General features: G+C 36.0%; 2 protein-coding genes and 1 long non-coding RNA gene across 3 annotated transcripts in view; 2 read left to right on the top strand and 1 right to left on the bottom strand.

Annotated features, from left to right (window-relative positions):
• The window catches only part of LOC149578548 (2-isopropylmalate synthase A-like), a 101,109-nt gene extending 87,198 nt beyond the window's left edge, over positions 1-13,911 (bottom strand). The window contains exon 1 of the mRNA XM_089829774.1: positions 13,021-13,911. Coding sequence (XP_089685900.1) covers positions 13,021-13,724 — 704 coding nt within the window. The 5' untranslated portion in view covers positions 13,725-13,911. The remainder of the gene's footprint in view (positions 1-13,020) is intronic.
• Positions 7,925-8,615, top strand: LOC149578549 (uncharacterized). The gene is made up of 2 exons (XM_089802102.1): positions 7,925-8,264; positions 8,376-8,615. Exons 1-2 carry the CDS (start codon positions 8,043-8,045, stop codon positions 8,562-8,564), a joined length of 411 nt encoding a protein of 136 aa, XP_089658228.1. The 5' UTR covers positions 7,925-8,042; the 3' UTR covers positions 8,565-8,615.
• On the top strand, positions 8,654-9,195 carry LOC149578550 (uncharacterized). Its single transcript, XR_016356491.1, has 2 exons — positions 8,654-8,871; positions 8,979-9,195. It is a non-coding gene; the product is annotated as an uncharacterized LOC149578550 (long non-coding RNA).
• Positions 13,912-18,533: the final 4,622 nt, after the last annotated feature.

Consider the following 18,533-nt stretch of genomic DNA (forward strand, 5'->3'; position numbering starts at 1 on the left):
GTCAAACCTATCACATATGCAAACTGGCCTTCACCTACATCAAAAAGCAAAATCAACAAAAAGTTTCTAAAGCACCAAATGATGATTTTCTAAGTCTTTGGTCTCAACAACAATGTCATCAATCTATAAATAGTCATAGTTATCAATGAGAATTAAGAGTTAAGGAGACGGAGCTTCGTTTTATGCAATCATGAATTCTGTTTTCTCTGTTCATTCAACTTTTTACAATTTCATGGCATCAGACTCCCTTAGGGGAGGGCTCAGGATTTTGAAAGTTTTTAATTTTGGAAGGAGTCCATGTTTTTGTTTTATCTAGTCCAGCTTTGACCGGCAGTCTTCCTGATTTTTGTCCAGATTTTTCATGTTTTTTTGCAAACACGTGATTTCCTCGAGCAACCATGACTTTTTCAAAACCCTCCCAAGTGTGCAATGGGTTTTCAGTATTTTTTGGCTAACGTTTTTTTTAGAATTTTTAATTCCTAAAAAAATTGTCTCATGGGTTTATTAACTTTATTAATTTTTTCCCTTAAAAAATTTTGGGAGTGTTTTAAAAACAAAAATTCCTCATAAATTATCTGATAGGATTTCATAATTTATTTCCCTAAAAAGAAAATCATGTGGCTTTTCATAATTTTTCCTCTTAAAAAATTTAGTTGGACTTTTTTATTCGTTGATCCGTATCTTCCGTCTTTTGTTTGGTTTTGATTGATTTTTCACCTCAAATATCATGTTTGGTTTTCATCAATCGTTCTGCTAAAAAATCGTTTCTGGATTCTGTAATACGCAGAGTTCGAGTGGGATGCTATTTTATAGAGTTGTTACCATTATTCTCAAAAAAAATGATGCTTTGTACTCTTCAAATCATAATATTTTGCAGTCAGTTTGGGGGCATCCTGCTCGTCTGCAACATTTGGAGGTTTTCACAGCTATCCTCAATGTATCTTTCTTTCCATGGGAGGACAATTCAGTTATCCAACATCAGATTGGGTGTTTTTGTGATCATTTCTGATCAACTATTTTGTAGATTCTGAGAGGGTCAATGTAAGAGTCTGTAACAAGCTTTCTCTCTTATTGCAAATCATTCTGAAGAAGGGGGCCACCTTCTCTGTCTTTTTTTCTGACTACACTTGGTCATTGACATTCTACAAATTCAGGGAGGGTCTCAGTACCAGCAGAGTGTTCTAAAGTATTTGTGACTACAAGACATGTATTGTCTTCTGTGCGGTAGTTGATAGAATGATCATTAAGGGAGGGTATCAGAATAATTTTTAACATATTTTTAATATCTCATTATATTTAGCTAGTTCTAGTTAATGGTCATCTTAGGTTCTATATTTAGATTCAAATATTTGTAGTGCTTTAGTCCATTATTTTTTGTGTCGCTATTTTAAGTGACTTTTGCCTTGTAATTTGTTATTTAAGGAGCCTTAGTTTAATACAATCACAAATTCCATTGTCTTCGTTCAGTCAGTTTTTAACAATTTCAAGTCATACATCCATAAAGAGTGCCAACGAAAACCCACAAAGCAAGAAGATAAAAGACCCAAACCAAGATCAAGCAGTTGTCAACAAGAAGCCCAAACAATTACATGAAGCTTTGCCACTCAAAGTTTCCCTATACTAACCTACTAACCTATGTTTTCAAGGTGAAATAACGTTTTCCTAGGTATGACAACTCTTACTTGGAGAACTAACATTTTTGAGGAAAATGAAGGGGCAATACTTTGCTTGCCTTGTATTTTTAAGAGCTTGGTTAACCATTTTTTTATACACTACCTATTAAAAACTAGACCAAGAAGGTGAAAACTAGACAATATCTAACTTAATACAGTTTCTTTGAACTCAAGAAAAAATAAATGAGTCAAAACAATTGAGAAATAAATGGAGAAGTTTCCATGCATGGGAGAAGTTGATCCAAGATCAACAAAATGCTATCAAAGTTGGTACTTTTGCAAAGCCAAGGATTTTAGTGGTCTTCTCAAAAGAAAGACAAAGGAAAGTCAAAGCAATGAGGGTTAGTGCAAGTGACATCCAATTTCAGAAAAAAACAAGTGAGGGCACTCGTGAGTGAAAAGAATAATCAGATGAAGAGAACTTTAATGCTAGAGGATTTGAGTATCTCATATCTCCATGCATTCCAATCTCATAGATGCCACCACCTGATTTCTAGTTGGTACCAAGGCAAAACAACACAACCAAACAAACAAATTGTAAGGAAGTAGTGTATCAAGTTATTAACTTCTCACACTAGCCTTGAGGGGAGAGTAATGTAAAAAAAAATCTCATATCTTTACAACAATTTCAAAAGCTTAATAAAAATTACATAAGTAACATGCATACCACAAGACAGCGATTTATGTCGTAAAAACCCTTTCAGGAAAAAAAAACCCACACTTCAAAAGTCGCCAGTGTATTATTCAAAAATCAAAAACAAATTACAATATACTTGCAAAGCAAGCATCTCACAAAAGTCTCACCAACCAAAGGTCTTGAAATAACTAAATAGTTATAAGACTATTGTATACAACCTCCATCTCACACGCCTAATATATGGGAGATGCAATACATGAAACCGTTGAATGATAATATTAAACCACAGGCTAAAAACCACTTATGAAGTCATGCCCATCTTATCTCCAATCAAATATGTCCTATGATGTGTCAAAACACATACCAACACGTATAACTCCCTTTTACAATTCATTACATGCTCAACAAGTTCATACATTTCTCATTCCAAGAGACCCAAATCGAAGGCCTTAACTTTCAAATCGTGTCCAATTAATGAATCATTTGAAGCACCAAAAAGCTCACAACATGCCTTATCACCTAGTAACTTGCGACACCTTTTACCTACGTTACCAAATTCGCACCTAGATCCTTGAACCAGGTTCAGATTCATGGATCAGTCCATGTTGGATTCATCCTTGGTCCACATTTCGAACTTTGGGTCCATTCGATTCTGCAACCCACAAGTCTGAATATGAACCTTGGGCGAATCCAACATGGACCCGAGGGGTCCCATGCAAACCCGAGGGAATCCCGTACAACCAAAAGTGAGATAAAGTAGGCCTAAACTCACTTAAAAATGGTTTTTCTACTATTTTTTTCTCCAAACCCTAAAACGGTCCTAATATAGAGCCTCCAAGACATTTCGTTTCACATTTGCTCTCTTCATCTTGCAGGTTTGAAGTGAAGTGATTGTATTTGAAGGAGATGGATTGTGGAGTGGCAAATACCTTCCAAAAAGCAGATTTGAGCATTTAAGGTATGGATTTATTCTTTAATTTTTTGATAGATTGTTTCAAGTTTTAAATTTTTTTCAAGTTTTGAAGTACGTTTTTTTCTCATTTTTGTTATAGATTGCAATAATGACTAAAACCAAAGTCAAATAAAGTAGGCCCAAACTCATTTGAAAATGGTCTTTTTATTTTTTTTTCTCCAAACCCTAGAACAGCCCTAATTTGGAGCCTCCAAACACATTTCATTTCACATTTGCTCTCTCCGTCTTGCAAGTTTAAAGTGAAGTGATTGTATTCGAAGGAGATCGATTGTGGAGTGGAAGTACCTTCCAAAAAGCAAAATTGTGTGTTTAAGGCATGCATTTCAACCATTTTCTTTAGTTTTTTGATAGATTGTTTCAAGCAAGCTTTGTTTTTGGATTTGATTGTGTATGTTATTTTTAGCATCAACGTTTCGGATCACACTCTATGATCCATCATCAAGACGAGAGAATGCAATAATCGAATTTTTTTTTTTAATTTCAATTTTTTGTATTAGTTTTAAAGCATGTTTTTTTCATTTTTGTTATAGATTGCAACAATGAGTAGTCAAAGCTTAATGGGTGGGCAGGGGTCTCAAAAATGTAAAATTGATAAAAGGTCTCATTTATGGAGACACTAGAATTTCTCAATGTCCTAGAGGCCGGGGGGTGTTTATTTGGAAATGCAAATTTTGCAAAGCACAATATAGAAGTTCCTACTCCTACAAGGACACTTCATGATTCATGAATATTAAATCATGTTTCAAACTTTAATAAACTATATTTTGAATTTTCATTTTGTAATGCAATAGTTCAATGTGATGATTTTCTTTAGAATCGTGAGCATAGATCAACGATTAATTATTTAAATTTTTAATGTTTATCTTCGAGTCTCTACATTTGGCACTGATCAATGATCAAGCACTACAGATTCATAGTAAGAAATGATTTAGTTTTACAATTATGTATATTTCTCTTATTTTGTTATATATATATATATATATATATATATATATATATATATATATATATATATATATATATATATATATATATGCGGCACACACGAACCCACCCAAACCATAATGGGAAAAAATCATGAATCCACAAACTAGGTTCTCGTATCTGAGTCTGTCCCCACAACTGAACCGGTGACTTAGCCTTTTACCCACATTTTTGGGCCATTTCAAAGCTTTTAAAGCCTTCAAAATTGAATTATAAAAAATTGACAATTTCCAAAAATGTAAACTTTAATATCTCCAAAATTGGACATGATCTTGCAACAAAAATTTGCCAACATGCTTGTCCATCCCATTCAAACCTTGGGAAAATGAATGAATGAAGGACTTTAATGACGTCCACAAGACCAATGGCCTATGGGACTATGAGACAAAAACCTTAAACTAACTCCATATTCCTTTCCAAATCTGATCTCCTACTATGAATCTTGATAATCAAACTGGCAGTCTGGCTCATCTTATCCTCTTCAAATTAACTACACACCTCGTAATGGACCTGAATGTCCTCATAAGTCATGCACTCAATGAGAAAGCGTCATTTAGTTTTAACAACCCCTATTTCGCAAAACCTGCAGATCCTCTCCTCCCACTCCTCTTTAGGCCTTTTCCATCGATTTATCTTGCATCTGAGATGGTGTGAATTGGGCCTCAGCTTAATTGCTAACACTCTAGCCTTACCATTAATAGCTGACCCGCGATAAGCTTGATACCATGTCCCCTAGAAGGATTGAGCGCTTAGATATAATGCGTCTTTTTTCACCACGTGTTATGAGACCACGTGATAGTTTGAAATTTTCCCATGACAAATTTCTTTACTTCCACGTTGGTGGTAGACAATCTTGCAACTTGATGTTCCATGTGCTCAACCACTTTATGTTTTTTTACATCCGAGTCTTCTTCCAATAGTTAACTATATGCAAATACAATGTTGACACATTTTCCTAACACAAATCAACCCACTTCACTACATCGTACCATCTAAACACCAAATGAATACAAATTTTCTATGATGTCCCTAAAATATTTCAATTGAAAACCCTATTCTTTATTTCTGAAGTTTCAAATAAAAATGGAATGTGCCAACCAATGCATAACTGTAGAACTGTAAATTTCTGGTTTTTGGAATAAACAACAGCTATTATCACTTATAACCCTAGGCAAAAAATAGCTTGAAAACATCCCAAAATTAATTTGCTTTTATTGCCTAAATGTTGATCGGATTTTACAACCTCAAAAACAATACTTAACTGAACTTTCTGCATTTATAAGGTGCTGCTTGGCCTGGTACTGTTGTATGGTACTACATTAGAAGTTTGAAAAGTTGTTCAACTGTTTGTCAGTAGGCTATAATGTGACTGAAGTGACATGCATACCCTTCTTGTTGCTGATTCCTCTCACAAATGATTGATCGTTATTAGTTTATGCCCATGGAAAAATTGGCTGGAGATCTCAATGAAAATGCTAATAAAATTCACATCTGCCATGGAAATGTCTGCAAATTCTCCTTGCAAGGTTGGTGTTTCACTTCAAACTGTTAGTTACTGATAAATGATGACTCTAAGAGCACAAACAGCAGTTGATATGTCTATTTTAATGTTCCAAACCTAAGTCGCCATATTCGCTCAGGTGAACTGGAATTCGAAGGTTTGTTCGTAGCGAATTAGAGTTCGATTCAAATTCATTCAAAAGTCATTTTTTGTCTGTCATTTGCTACAAATTCGCCAAATTGAACCCTGGTCGACTCTGCAACAAAATTTGTCAGGCTTCCGCTGATGTCAATAAGCTTGGAGCAAATGGTGAGCAAATGTGATCTGCCAAAGTCAACTTTTAAAATTGGCTTTTAATTGTTTTTTTGGGTCATTTTTTAGGTCACACAACTTGCTAAACTCGCAATACTACTGTGATTGCTTAACAAATGATACTCCCCCATGTTTTTCTAAACTCACAATATTCAGCTTAGTTACCGGATTCGCTTGGAAATGGCCGGATCCGGACTCGGGTCCGATTCGGATCCGGATCCACGCGCGGATCCGCGTGAATCCGCGGCAATGCCAAGATAAACTTGCAAAAACGTGGGCCCATTATCATTTTTTAATATTTTTCTTTTGTCCTAAAGGCCCTAAACCCTAAAAACGACCCTCTAAATCACAATGCAAGTTCATTTGCTCTCTATTTTGCTCTCTCATTTTGCTCTCTCATACTTGCTAGTTTGAAGTGAAGTGCTTGGATTCGAAGGAGATCGGTTGTGGAGCTTCAAATACCTTGCAAGAAGTGTTTAAGGTATGCATTTCAACCATATTCTTGAATTCTTTCATAGATTATTGATTTATTTTTAATTTTCCAAATTTTCAAGTTTTTGTGCAAGTGTGAAGCATGGTTTTCTTTCACTTTTTTTTTCTAGATTGCAAGAATAGAACAATGAGTAGTCAAGGCTCAATGGGTGGGGGTGGGGCTGCATCACCAAGCTTCTAAATTGATAAGGGGTCTCCTTTATGGAGACACACAACAAGAGTTGCACAATGTCCTGAGGGTGGGGCATACATATGGAAATGTAATTTTTGCAACATACAACATAGAAGCTCCTATTCCCGAGTGAAACTACATTTTTTGGGCCCTGCGGGTGAAGGAATTCACATGTGTCAAGGTAGCGATAAAAAGGGATTACCAGCTGCACAAATAGCAGCATTAGCAAAAGAGCAAGATGATGCTGATAGAGCAGTTGCAAAAGCAAAACGCGGTGCTTCCAAAAAAACAAATATACCAACACCATCATCTGATCAAACAAACACAAGAACACATCCTTTTTTGCCTATGCCAACTACAAATGATGAAGATGAAGACCCATCTCCACTCACCCGCAAGAGAGGCCCACTAGATAGGGCATTCCAAATTGAAAAGAGAGACATTGCTGATCACAAAATTGGACGTTGTTTAATTGCAAATGGTGTTTCATTTAATTTTGCTAGATCACCTTATTTTAGGGAGATGGTGGAAGCAATAAATGATGCACCCCATGGTTACAAACCGCCTGGTTATGAGAAGTTGTGCACTACCATATTACATGATGAGAGGAAAAATGTAGAGGCTCAACTTCAACCAATAAGAGATTTTTGGGTTCAATCGGGTGTGTCTATTATTTCGGATGGTTGGAAAGATTGTAGAAACCGTCCATTGATCAATGTTATTGCTGTATGCCCTAAGGGGGCAATGTTCTTGAAGGCAGTTGATTGTGAAGGGCAAGTGAAAGATGCAGAATTTATTTCACGCATTCTCATTGATGCCATAGAGTCAGTGGGTCCTGATAATGTTGTCCAAGTGGTCACGGACAATGCAAAAGTTTGCAGGGCTGCAAGGAAAATTGTAGAGTCTAGATATGATCATATCTTTTGGACACCATGCACCGTCCACTCTCTCAATTTAGTGATGAAAGCAATTGGCACCGAAATAGATTGGGTGAAAAGGATATATGAGGAAGCTGAAGAGATTCAAATGTTCGTGACAAATCACCACATGTCACAAGCAATTTTTAGGAGTTTCTCGGACTTGGAGTTATTGAAGGTAAATTTTTATATTTAATATATAATTGAATATTATTGGATTCCACAATTATTAATTTTTGTTGTTATTTACATTAACATGTTTTAATTTTTAAATGTTTTACTAACTTGAGTTTAACATGTTCTTAGGTTGCTGAAACCCGCTTTGCCTCTCACACAATTGTCTTGAGACGACTTGTGAAGGTAAAAGAAGCATTGAAGCATATGGTCATTAGCCCCCAATGGGGCATTTGGAAGAATTCCAATACAGCAAGGGCTTTAAGTGTGAGAAGAATGATACTAGATGAGGATTGGTGGGGTCTTGTGAGTTATGTGTTGGAAATCACCGATCCAATAATGGCAATGCTTCGCTTCGCAGATAGTGATGAGCCATGCCTTGGGGATATTTATGATTCCATGGATAGTATGCTGGAAAAAATTAAAATGGTAAGTTTTACGCTCTTTTACAACAATTTTTTATTTGAGAGATATCTAGATTCTAAAGTTTAAATTGACATATTCAATAATTATAATTATTATTTATATTTCATATCTTAGGTCATACAGAGGAGGGAGAATGATCCTGAGGACACCCTTTACAAGAAGGTGGAAAAAATTGTTCATCATCGATGGAACAAGATGACCACACCTTTGCACCTCCTTGCATATGCTCTATCCCCGAGGTACTGTAGTTCTTATCAAATGTTTGTGCTTATTTTATCCAATGTTTGTGCTATTGATATTTGATAGTGTTCAATTGTCTTTTGTTATCCCCAGGTACTATAGTGCAGATGTACTTCGCCTTCCAAGTAGAGTGCCACCATTTAGACATGCAGAGGTTGCAGATGGGTATAAGAGGGCACTAGCTAAGATATTCCAAGATCCAGAGATTGGGGCAATTGTGAGGAGTGAATTTGCTGCTTTCAACTCAGGTGAGGATTTCGACCCTATTGCCATAGCAGACCAAAGCAGGATGGGTGCCATCAAATGGTGGTACCTTCATGGGCAAGCCTTCACGTACCTCCAACCTCTTGCCATAAAGGTCCTATCCCAAGTAAGTTTGTAAAATTAAGCTTAAGGTTAACATTCTCAATTCCTTGAATTTATTATTTAATTTATTTATCTTGATTGTTGTATTGATAATTTTTAATTTCTCTTTAGGTTGCCAGCTCTTCTGCCGCTGAGCGGAATTGGAGTACTTACTCCTTTATCCACTCAATCAAATGCAACCGGTTGGCTCCAAAAAAATCAGAAGACCTTGTGTTCATTCACAACAATTTGCGCTTGTTGTCACGGAAGGATCCTAAGTAGAAGAAGGGGCCCGAAAAGCTTTGGGATGTAGCACCCGAGACTCTTGATTTAGATATGACCATCAGGGATCTTGCTAGATCCACTTTGATTGATGTGGATGATGAGGAGGAGGATTATGAGTTAACAATCCCCTCTACTACTAGTGGTTTGGGTTCCTCTACTGATATAGATGCAGCACTTGCAGCTCACCAGTACCCCTCTGATGCGGGTTTTCTTGAAAATCCATTTGATGATTAAATAAAAAACTTTAGTGTTGACTCTTGACTCTTTTATGAGTAAATCATGTTATAAACTTTAAGTTTAATAATCTATATTTTGAATGTTACAAACTTTCACTTTCAGTAATTCAATGTGAATGTGTTGATTTTCTTTATAATCGTGAAAATAGATTAATTATCAATGTCATTGATCAAGTATACTAGATTCATAGATGCATACTAGAATCATAGATTCATACTATGAAATGATTTAGTTTTAGAATTATGTATATTTCTCTTATTTTTTAGTATATATATATATATGCACGAATCCTCCACGAATCATAATTGGGAAAAAAAAAAAAAATCCCGAATCCACGGATCCGATTCACGTGCCCGAATCGGATTCGTGTCACGAATCAGCAACTAAGATATTCACTTTCAGTCCTCGCCTACAAAGAAAACAAAGGCTATACTCAGTCCTCACCTGCAAAGAAAACAAAGTTGACACCTACAAAGCCTTTCCATCCTCAGCAAAACAGTGATAGCTGCAAAGAAAAGGCGATACTCAGTAAAAGCCTGCACACACTCCTTCATCCACTCAATAAAATGCAACCGACTAAACTCCAAGAAGGCAGATAACTTGGTCTTTGTGCAATCAAATTAAGGCTCACAACACACAAAGACGATACTTACAAAAAAGACGAGGCAAAGTATTAGGATCTTGAACCAAAGTCTGCAGAGCTGGAAGCCCACTTTGATGCACTTGATTTGATGATGGTGATCACAAACTGCTTAGTGATGTTGAGGCTGATCCTGAAGTTGGGAGGCTGCTGGTATTATTGCTAGTGGCATTATTTGTGCTTCTAATCTGCAACAGCAGAATGATAATGATTTGTTTGTTGAGTTTTGATGATATTTGATCACAGATGACCGATTAGTAATGTTGACATTATTGTTTTTTAATCAAAACATTGATATGGTGGTGTATTTTGACATTTTGTTATGTCTTTGAACTAAAAGATTAATATATGTGGTGGTGTATTTTGACATTTTGTTATGTCTTTGAACTAAAAGATTAATATATGTGGTGGCGTATTTTGCTAAGTTGTATTAATATTAGCATAGTGGTGTATGAAGTTGTTTGCTGCAGCATATTTTTAGATTTATGTATTTTTTTTTAAAACCTTGTACAGACAAACTCAGAATGAACCTGAACCCTACCTAAAAAGATTTGGATGAATTTCAAACCCGAATCTCAAACCCACATCTGTACCAGAATCCAAACTGGGAACTTAGTTCCAAATGTCTGATTTTCTTACTTCAAAAGAAACACTCAACTGGGGTTGACTGAAAATGTCATAGACAATTGAAATTCAGCACCTTTTACACACAAAAACTCTCCATAATCCTTTAAACCAATATAGAAACTTCAAATATGACATAGCAACAAAATAATGAGTTTTTCTTGCAAATACTGTGTAAACGCGGTATAGCAAACTTAAAATATTGAGAATAAAGGTTTTGGTCATTGATTCCTAGATGTTAATGAATGAATGAAGGATTTTAATGATGTCCATGGGACTGAACAGTCTAAAGGACCACGGATTCACAGCCTTAAGCTAACTCCATATTCCTTGTCTGGTCTCCTGCTATGGATCTTGACAATCAAACTACCAGTCGAGTTGATCTTGTTTCAAATGAATTGTGCATGTTGGCAGGCTTTGAGATGATTTTGTACTGAAGCCTAGAAGTCTTCACAGGTTATGTACTCCATGATAAAGTGTCATTCAGTCTCAATCCCTCTCGTATCGCAGAACATGCAAGTTCTCTCTTACCACTGAGGGCCTTCTCTATCTACCCATCTCGCATCTGAGATGATGCAAACCCGTCCTTAATTGTGCCACTAACAACCTAGCTTTCCCTTTAATAGATGCCCCTAGATAAGCCTTATCACCATGTTATCAAGTTGAGTTTAACACTTTGATATAGTGAAGGTTTTTCCTACCCATGTTATTAGTCCACATGGCAGTCCAAAGCTTTTCTATGGCAAACTTTATTATTTCCGCATTCGTATTAGGACACTCTTCCAACTTGATGTTCCACATGCTCAACCAATTTATGTTTTGTTTCATCCAAGAGTTCTTCCAACCAAACTTTATTTCGTCACAATTTTGGGCCATCATTGGTTATTCGTGTTTTTTAGTTTTTTTAAATAGCTTATCAACTGAGTCATTGCTGCCACCTCCACCGGTAAAATACTAGCTTTTGCTAATAGAATTTCATATGGCACTGAGGACTTGATTTTGACATTGCTTGTGACTAAGTCTTTTTGAATCCTTTCTAATTGTCTCCATCCACATTTTGTCAAGCTGCCTTCCCAAACTTCACAGCCATAAAGGACAACCAGTGTGGCAAGCAAACCAAAAAGAGTTTTCTTGGTCTTCCAGTCTGAGAGCTTAAGATGTCTGCATCTATTGTGAAGTACATATGACGCTTTCCATCCCCGTCTATCATTTTCTCTCTACAAGTCCCCCAGCTGAGACTATAATGAAAATCAATCCCCAGATATTTGTATTCTTTCATTATGTCTAGCAGGGCTGCCTTCAAAAAGGAAGCAAAAATCAAAATCAAATATAGTGAAGGTTCATTTGAACATTTGGACCATTTCCGATACCATAATGCAAAACTCCAATAATGAAGTCGCACACAAGTTCGCTTCACAATTTGATGCAATAATCAGAGCCCCAAATTTAAAAGGAAAGAACTTGCATGTGCAAGTGTATTGGTCAAAGCTGAGCTTGTGACCAAGGAAACTACAGATCTTGCTTCTGAAGCCAGCTATATCTGTTTGTATGCCCTGTTATCTGCGTATCTTCAGCAGTCACATATCTATTTAAAATGAGGAACAATCCAATATCCACCACAAAAAGTACTGTAATCATATCTTAAAAGAATTTTTCTGGCAACTGACTAGTTTTCAAATACGTTTCAAAAAATTAAATCTTCGTATAACAAATTTTCCCACGAAAATAAATATAGGAGCCAATATTAAATTTACTCTCAAACGTTAGATTGTAAGAGCGTATTCCTTAGTTTTAGGTGTTGGCATACTCAGCAACGTGATTAAATGCTGGCTTTGGGTAAAAGTGGATACCCTAATATGTTAGCATTCTCCTCCTCTCTCGTTCTAATCAGAATTAGTTAAGTGCTTCTGTCCACTCTTGGTTGCCCTGTCTTGTAACTATTATCAGTTTGCATAAGTAATAGATGACAGAAGAACGACTACACTTGTAAATGGGATGTCAACCTAATAGACGTCTCAATATTGTTCATTGTTAAGTCTTTAAAATTGGGTTCTTTGTAAAGCCGCTGGTTTGGAAATCTGGTTAAGAACTATATTCCACAAAATGATTATAGGTTCTACTCCACAAAATGATTATAGACTCTAATGTGCCAAAAATGAATACAGTTTACCTGACATAAATTATTGCCATTTCTAGCGTAAAAATTTAAGAGTTTAACTTGCCAATTAACAAAGATTACTTGAGACAAATATAAGGGCACTTTTGGTAAAAAAATTGAAAACTTTAAGTTGTCATTGAACTGCACAGATGTTCAAAGGTCCAAAAAACAAACATTGTGCTGACTGTTTACTTTCACCGAAAAAAGAAGGGCGTAAGAAGCTTGGCGACCTTCCAGCATCCTCGGGGCTGAATTCAACATCGTTGCATCCAAGCGAACGAGCGTAGGCCACCATATCTCTGGCGATGTTAATGACCTCTTCCCGTGACTTCTTAAGCTTATAGTTGAGATGTATATCACTGGTAGCAATAAAGGTGTGTATCCTGGGTTTCAAAGCCCAGCGCACGGCCTCCCAGGCAGCATCAATGTCAGCCTTGTTACATCTGGAGAGGCCACAGATGACTGGAACGTAACCGTCATCATCGACATGATTACCCACTTCCTTTGCAATCATCTTCACTGCTTGCAGGTCGTCAGGGGATGCAATGGGGAACCCTGCTTCAATAATGTCCACACCCAGCCTAGAAAGATGTCGGGCAACATCCAGTTTCTCCTTGCTGGTCATGGTGGCTCCCGGTGATTGCTCTCCGTCGCGCAGCGTTGTGTCGAAGATGCGCACATAGCAGGGGTCGTCAATGCGGTTTGGCACATAGTCGGGCCGGGTTCGCCGATAGGAATTCCCTGCACCGCTGCTGTTGCATCTCACTCTGAAATTTGTGTAGCTCGAGCATTGCATTGTCGCCCCTACTTCTGTTGCGCGTTTGAGCGGAACTCTACAAAAAAACAATGATTTTGCAGGGCAAATGGAGGGGCGTAAGCGGGACTCCATGGTGGGTTTGGGCGTAAGATGAATTCCACCACACAACTGCTCCATAGAGGATTAACGGTCAAAAATCACCAGTTAAAGCTTCCCCTTCCTAACGAGGCAATGAGAAGATCTAAAGATTCCTCTGTGCCTTCACAGCGAAGTGCATGTAGGGTTTAAGGCTTTGCTATGCCTTCCCCATCAAAAACTCTCCAGTCAGAAAAACAGTTTTGACCCATAACTAGTTCCTTGGCCTACGTTACTGACTTCTGCCGTGGCATTCTAATCTACTACTACTCTTCAGCGCGAAATTGGCTCAAAGCTATATTTTTTATTATTATTATTATTAATTTATTAGGGGGTGTTCCAATCGGCTAATAGTTTATTTGATTGCTAGTGTGGAATGAAGATGGTGAAATATTTATTCATGTTGGTGTTGAATAATAATAATTCAACAACTATTATTTCAAAGAATTTAATCTCACATGCGAACATGGAAGCAAAGAATATTTAGGAGTCAAGATCAAAGGAAAGGTAAAAATCATAATCGCAAAACAATTGAGATTTGGTTTCTACCGTTTGAAATGTGAAACTGGTAGATGGAAGGTCTTTAAGGAAGAGTGGGAGGACAGAATTTGTAGATTCTACAGCGAGGGTGTGGTGGAAACAAAGTGGCACTATCTGAAGGATTGTATAGCATATGAAGACATTCGTAACCAACACAAAGAAACGTTAAAAGCGAACAACATAAAAGACCTTTTCAAAGGACCAAGACTCCTCAAGGGGGCCATTTTACTTATGTAGATTCACAACAAAAGAGACAGGCTGGAGAAATCACATCAGACTGACTAGGAGTTTTATGTGGGTCCCTTAGGCTTATAGCCTCGTGGACATCATTAAAAATCTTTCATTCATTCACAAGTGTCACATAGTGGCTTGTATTTGCCGTAAGTTGTACTCAATAGAAATAGAATATAGGTAATAAAAGTTTGATTGCGAGATTTAAATAAAATGATTATATAATATTAAAATAAAAAATTGAAACAATTAAATTAATATAGAAGTAATTTAAATAATAGTATTTAAAATACTTATGATTAGTTTATATATAAATAAAATAAAGTATGAAAAATGGATAAATTAGTGTGTGGAATATAGTTTGTAGAAAAAATACTTTTAGAGTGTAAATAGGGTAAAACACTTAATATAAAAATATAAATTAAGATGAAACTTATAACTATAAGAAAGATAATTAATCTAAAAGAATTAAAGTTTAGATATATTAATATATTGAGCTTCCTACAATATTGCCTATAATACAATGTTTCCTGGAAATAAGCTCCTATAACACCAAAATATATCAGCCAATCAAATCGCATTAAAATAATTTTAATGAATTTAGAAACTAAAAAACTCACATATATACTTTAGAAAAATGAAAAGTGACAATAAGAAATAAAAATACTTGCATCTAATTAATAATAAAAATGGCGAATTTCAGTGTTAATGCGAAAAAAGCAGAGTAGGCTTTCATCCAAATAAACAAAAACCCTAGGTCATTGTAGGGTGTAGGCAAAATCAATTAATTAATCCGAAGAATTGTATTAAATCACGGTCTTCGGCCAAGCAACGGAGGAATTCGGATTACACAATCTAGACAACGAATAGATTCTCTATCCTGGAGAAGTTAGAGAAGTCTGAAAGACAAAATTGGCATAATCAGCATACAACAATTCCCCAGCCAATAGTGTCTAATGGAAGATTAGAACCACCAAAGATTGTCCAGCGCAAATCCTTTCTCAATGTCTTTGGTATAATAGGTAATCTGCAACCTCAGCCAATCTTCACCATTGATAGTTTGGACAATCAGTTTAGGGTCTTTAACCTAACTAAGTATGCCCAACCCAGTAGATGCAACACCCCTCGCCCCATTTGTAGTAGGATCCAATTTGTTAGTGACTTTTATTCCTCCGCATCCCATTAGGGTTGGACCTAATGAACCCCCTGTAAAAGTATATTAGTGCTCATATATTCCCCCACACTAACAGTCTATGGTTGAGGTGTCTGTAGTTTCACCAAACCTTAGTGGTTCTTGAGATTTTTAGGTTTCCCCAAAAATTGAGGATAATCCCATCCGCATCTCCAATGAGGAAATTGAAGATTTATGGTATGACTATCAAAAAGTTGGAGTTTTTGCGATATGGAATGGCCCGAAGAAAGATCTAGCTTTCCTTTCAAATTGGTTAGAAGACAATTGCAAAGAGCAGGTAAGTATTTCTCACTTTTCGAAAAGAATCCTTTATTTGAGATGTATGGATGAGTCCATTAAGAAAGAGTTCATTTATATGTCTAGATGTTTTTTCAATGGTCATTTAGTTAATTTTGTAGAATGGATTCTGAATTTTAAGATAGAAGGGATAGATATTATGTGTCCAATGTGGTATAGCATCTAGTCTTTACCCCAAGAGCTGATCTAAATAGAGATTCTTAGGTCGTTAAGGTCTGCAATGGGAGAACTCATAGGTATTGATTCCTCATTTTAGTACTGTAACAATGTGAAATTGCTCATCAAAACCAAGCTTAATCAACCATTTCAAACTCATAAGAAGATAATAACAAACAGAGCATCCTATGATATAAATCTCCAAACATTTGAAGGGAAAATATCATAAATTATTAAGTTTGATTATATTAGGAAAATCAGATTCAAAACCTTGCCACTCACTTCAAACTTTCTTAGCAAGTTTCCCTAGATCAGAATTTAGAAAAAGAAATTGAGATTAAGATCCTCATATCAGAATACTTCTACACAGATTTATCAGAAGAATGAGAGACTAACAGATCTTCTGCATACTAAAAGGAATGTCATGGAGAATAATAAGAATAACTCAGAAGCTAAAGTAAGACTCAAATCAATCATAGTGGTGGATCCTAAGAAGAATAGGCATAAAGAGCAATTCAGAGCAGAATAATTCATCAAAAGAAAGCAAAGGCATAGAAGAATGTGAGATAAATTTACAAAGTATTCAAAATTAGGTTGAATCCAGGGAAAGGGGAGAAAATTTATTAAGTTATAAGCAACAATATCGAGTTAATCCTTTATGTGGAGTACAAACGGATAAAAACCTAAGTGGTACAGGCGAGGTAGCCCTAGAATCAAAGTTAACATCATCTCAGCAAAGCAAGGAAGAAGGGATGACCAGTAAAGAAAGCATAGAAGACATAGAGAACTCCTTATTATTTGAACCAAGTCCAAATAATGGAGAAGATCACATAGCTTTGAAGAAAGAGATTAAAATGGAGCAATGTTAGTTACAAGTTTCAAAGGACATAAACATAACTCATATTAGAGAGGTCTTTAATAGATCCAAGTTTTGGCAGACTCCAATAGCCATTGGTAGGTCACCATTTTCTCCAGTTGACAACCAAAAAGTTGCAGACTATAATACAAAGACAACGGGAAGGTCCCTGTCAAAAGAGCTCCAGAATTTTCTTAGCAAGGATAGTGTTATAGATTTAGAAGTGGTACTTCAAAAATCAGAAGATGAGTTTCTTGATTAGTTAACTAAGGAACTAGTTCAAGTTTTCTGCCTTGAGAACATGGATAGTAGCACAAAAGCTTAGAAGGAAGAATTGATTTAGAGAATTCTTAAATTAGGTGGTAAGAATTACACATATGAAGATTTAAGACAAGATCTACATAATATTGAAGCTAAGGATAATAATAAGGGTCAGATTCAGACAAAATAATATGCAATGGTATCAGAGCAAGAAGACAAAGGGATTGTTAAGGATAGCGCAAAAGATTCAGACTCAGGAGAAAGAAAACAACCAAGCATAATAAACTAGATCATAAGAGAACTTGAAACTGATGAAAAGGAAGGAAAGGATTGCAATAAGGTTTTTAGTGTTTAGAACAAAATGAAGCATCTAGGGATACAGATGAATCAGGAAGGACTAAGCTCACCCAAATATGAAAAACTGAAAGGCAAAAGAGGCAGAAGGTCTTTGAAGGAACTTAAGGGAGCATATGGAATCAACAAAGAATAGTAGAAGATAGATCATTTACTTAACAATGGGAAGGGGAAGAGCCTTCCCAAGGAACCATGAAGATTACTACCTAGAATGCTAGGGGCTTAAATGCCCCTAGCAAAAAAAGGTTACTAAAACAAAACCTTAAATTATTTGATTCAGATATAATTTTAGTTTAGGAAACAAAGTTGAGTAAGGCATAAGGAATGAAATTAAATAAGATGCTTGGTCTTTGGAGCTCTACATTTCAAGAATCAACAGGTGCTTCTGGGGGTCTAGGAATCCTTTGGAACCCTAGGAAAGTCTCCATAGATTATCTTAATTGTAGTAACAACTAGATCAGTGTTAGGGTTCAGAGTCTGAAATCAAATCTTCAATTCTTGTTAATTAATGTATATGGTTCGATTAGTTATTTAGGAAAGTAAATGGTTTGGGACGAAATTAGTTCTTTTATGTATAATTATAAGGATAGTCCATTCTTAATAGGTGGTGATTTTAATATTGTTTTAAATCCATGTGTAAAAGTAGGTGGCATTTGCCACCTCTTGCAATCCTCCTTGGATTTTAAAGAATGGTGTGATAAACATAACTTGATTGATATTCCAATCAATAATGGGAATTACACTTGGAATAATAGGAGGAAATATTTTGCGTATATTGTGGAGAAATTAGATAGGTTTTTCTTTAAAGGTGATTTAGATGGGAATTATTTTGACATGCACTCTTCCATTTTGCCAATTGCTGGGTCAAATCATTACCCAGTTAGATTAGAATTTGTAGAGCCTTCGAAACCAACTAGGAATCCATTTAAATGTGAGAAAATGTGGTTCCTAGACCCTAATTTTA

The sequence above is a fragment of the Cupressus sempervirens genome, chromosome 1 (assembly GCF_028749045.1).
Source record: "Cupressus sempervirens isolate cs-2001-9-10 chromosome 1, ASM2874904v1, whole genome shotgun sequence".
In the NCBI taxonomy this organism is placed as follows: Eukaryota; Viridiplantae; Streptophyta; class Pinopsida; order Cupressales; family Cupressaceae; genus Cupressus; species Cupressus sempervirens.

What these genes read in the sequence shown, in the direction of transcription:
- LOC149578549 (XM_089802102.1), top strand. Translation starts at nt 8,043, where the DNA reads ATGGTCATTAGCCCCCAATGGGGCATTTGGAAGAATTCCAATACAGCA. An exon ending in TGCTGGAAAAAATTAAAATG is followed by an intron (nt 8,265 to 8,375) that starts GTAAGTTTTACG and finishes TTCATATCTTAG; the next exon opens with GTCATACAGAGGAGGGAGAA.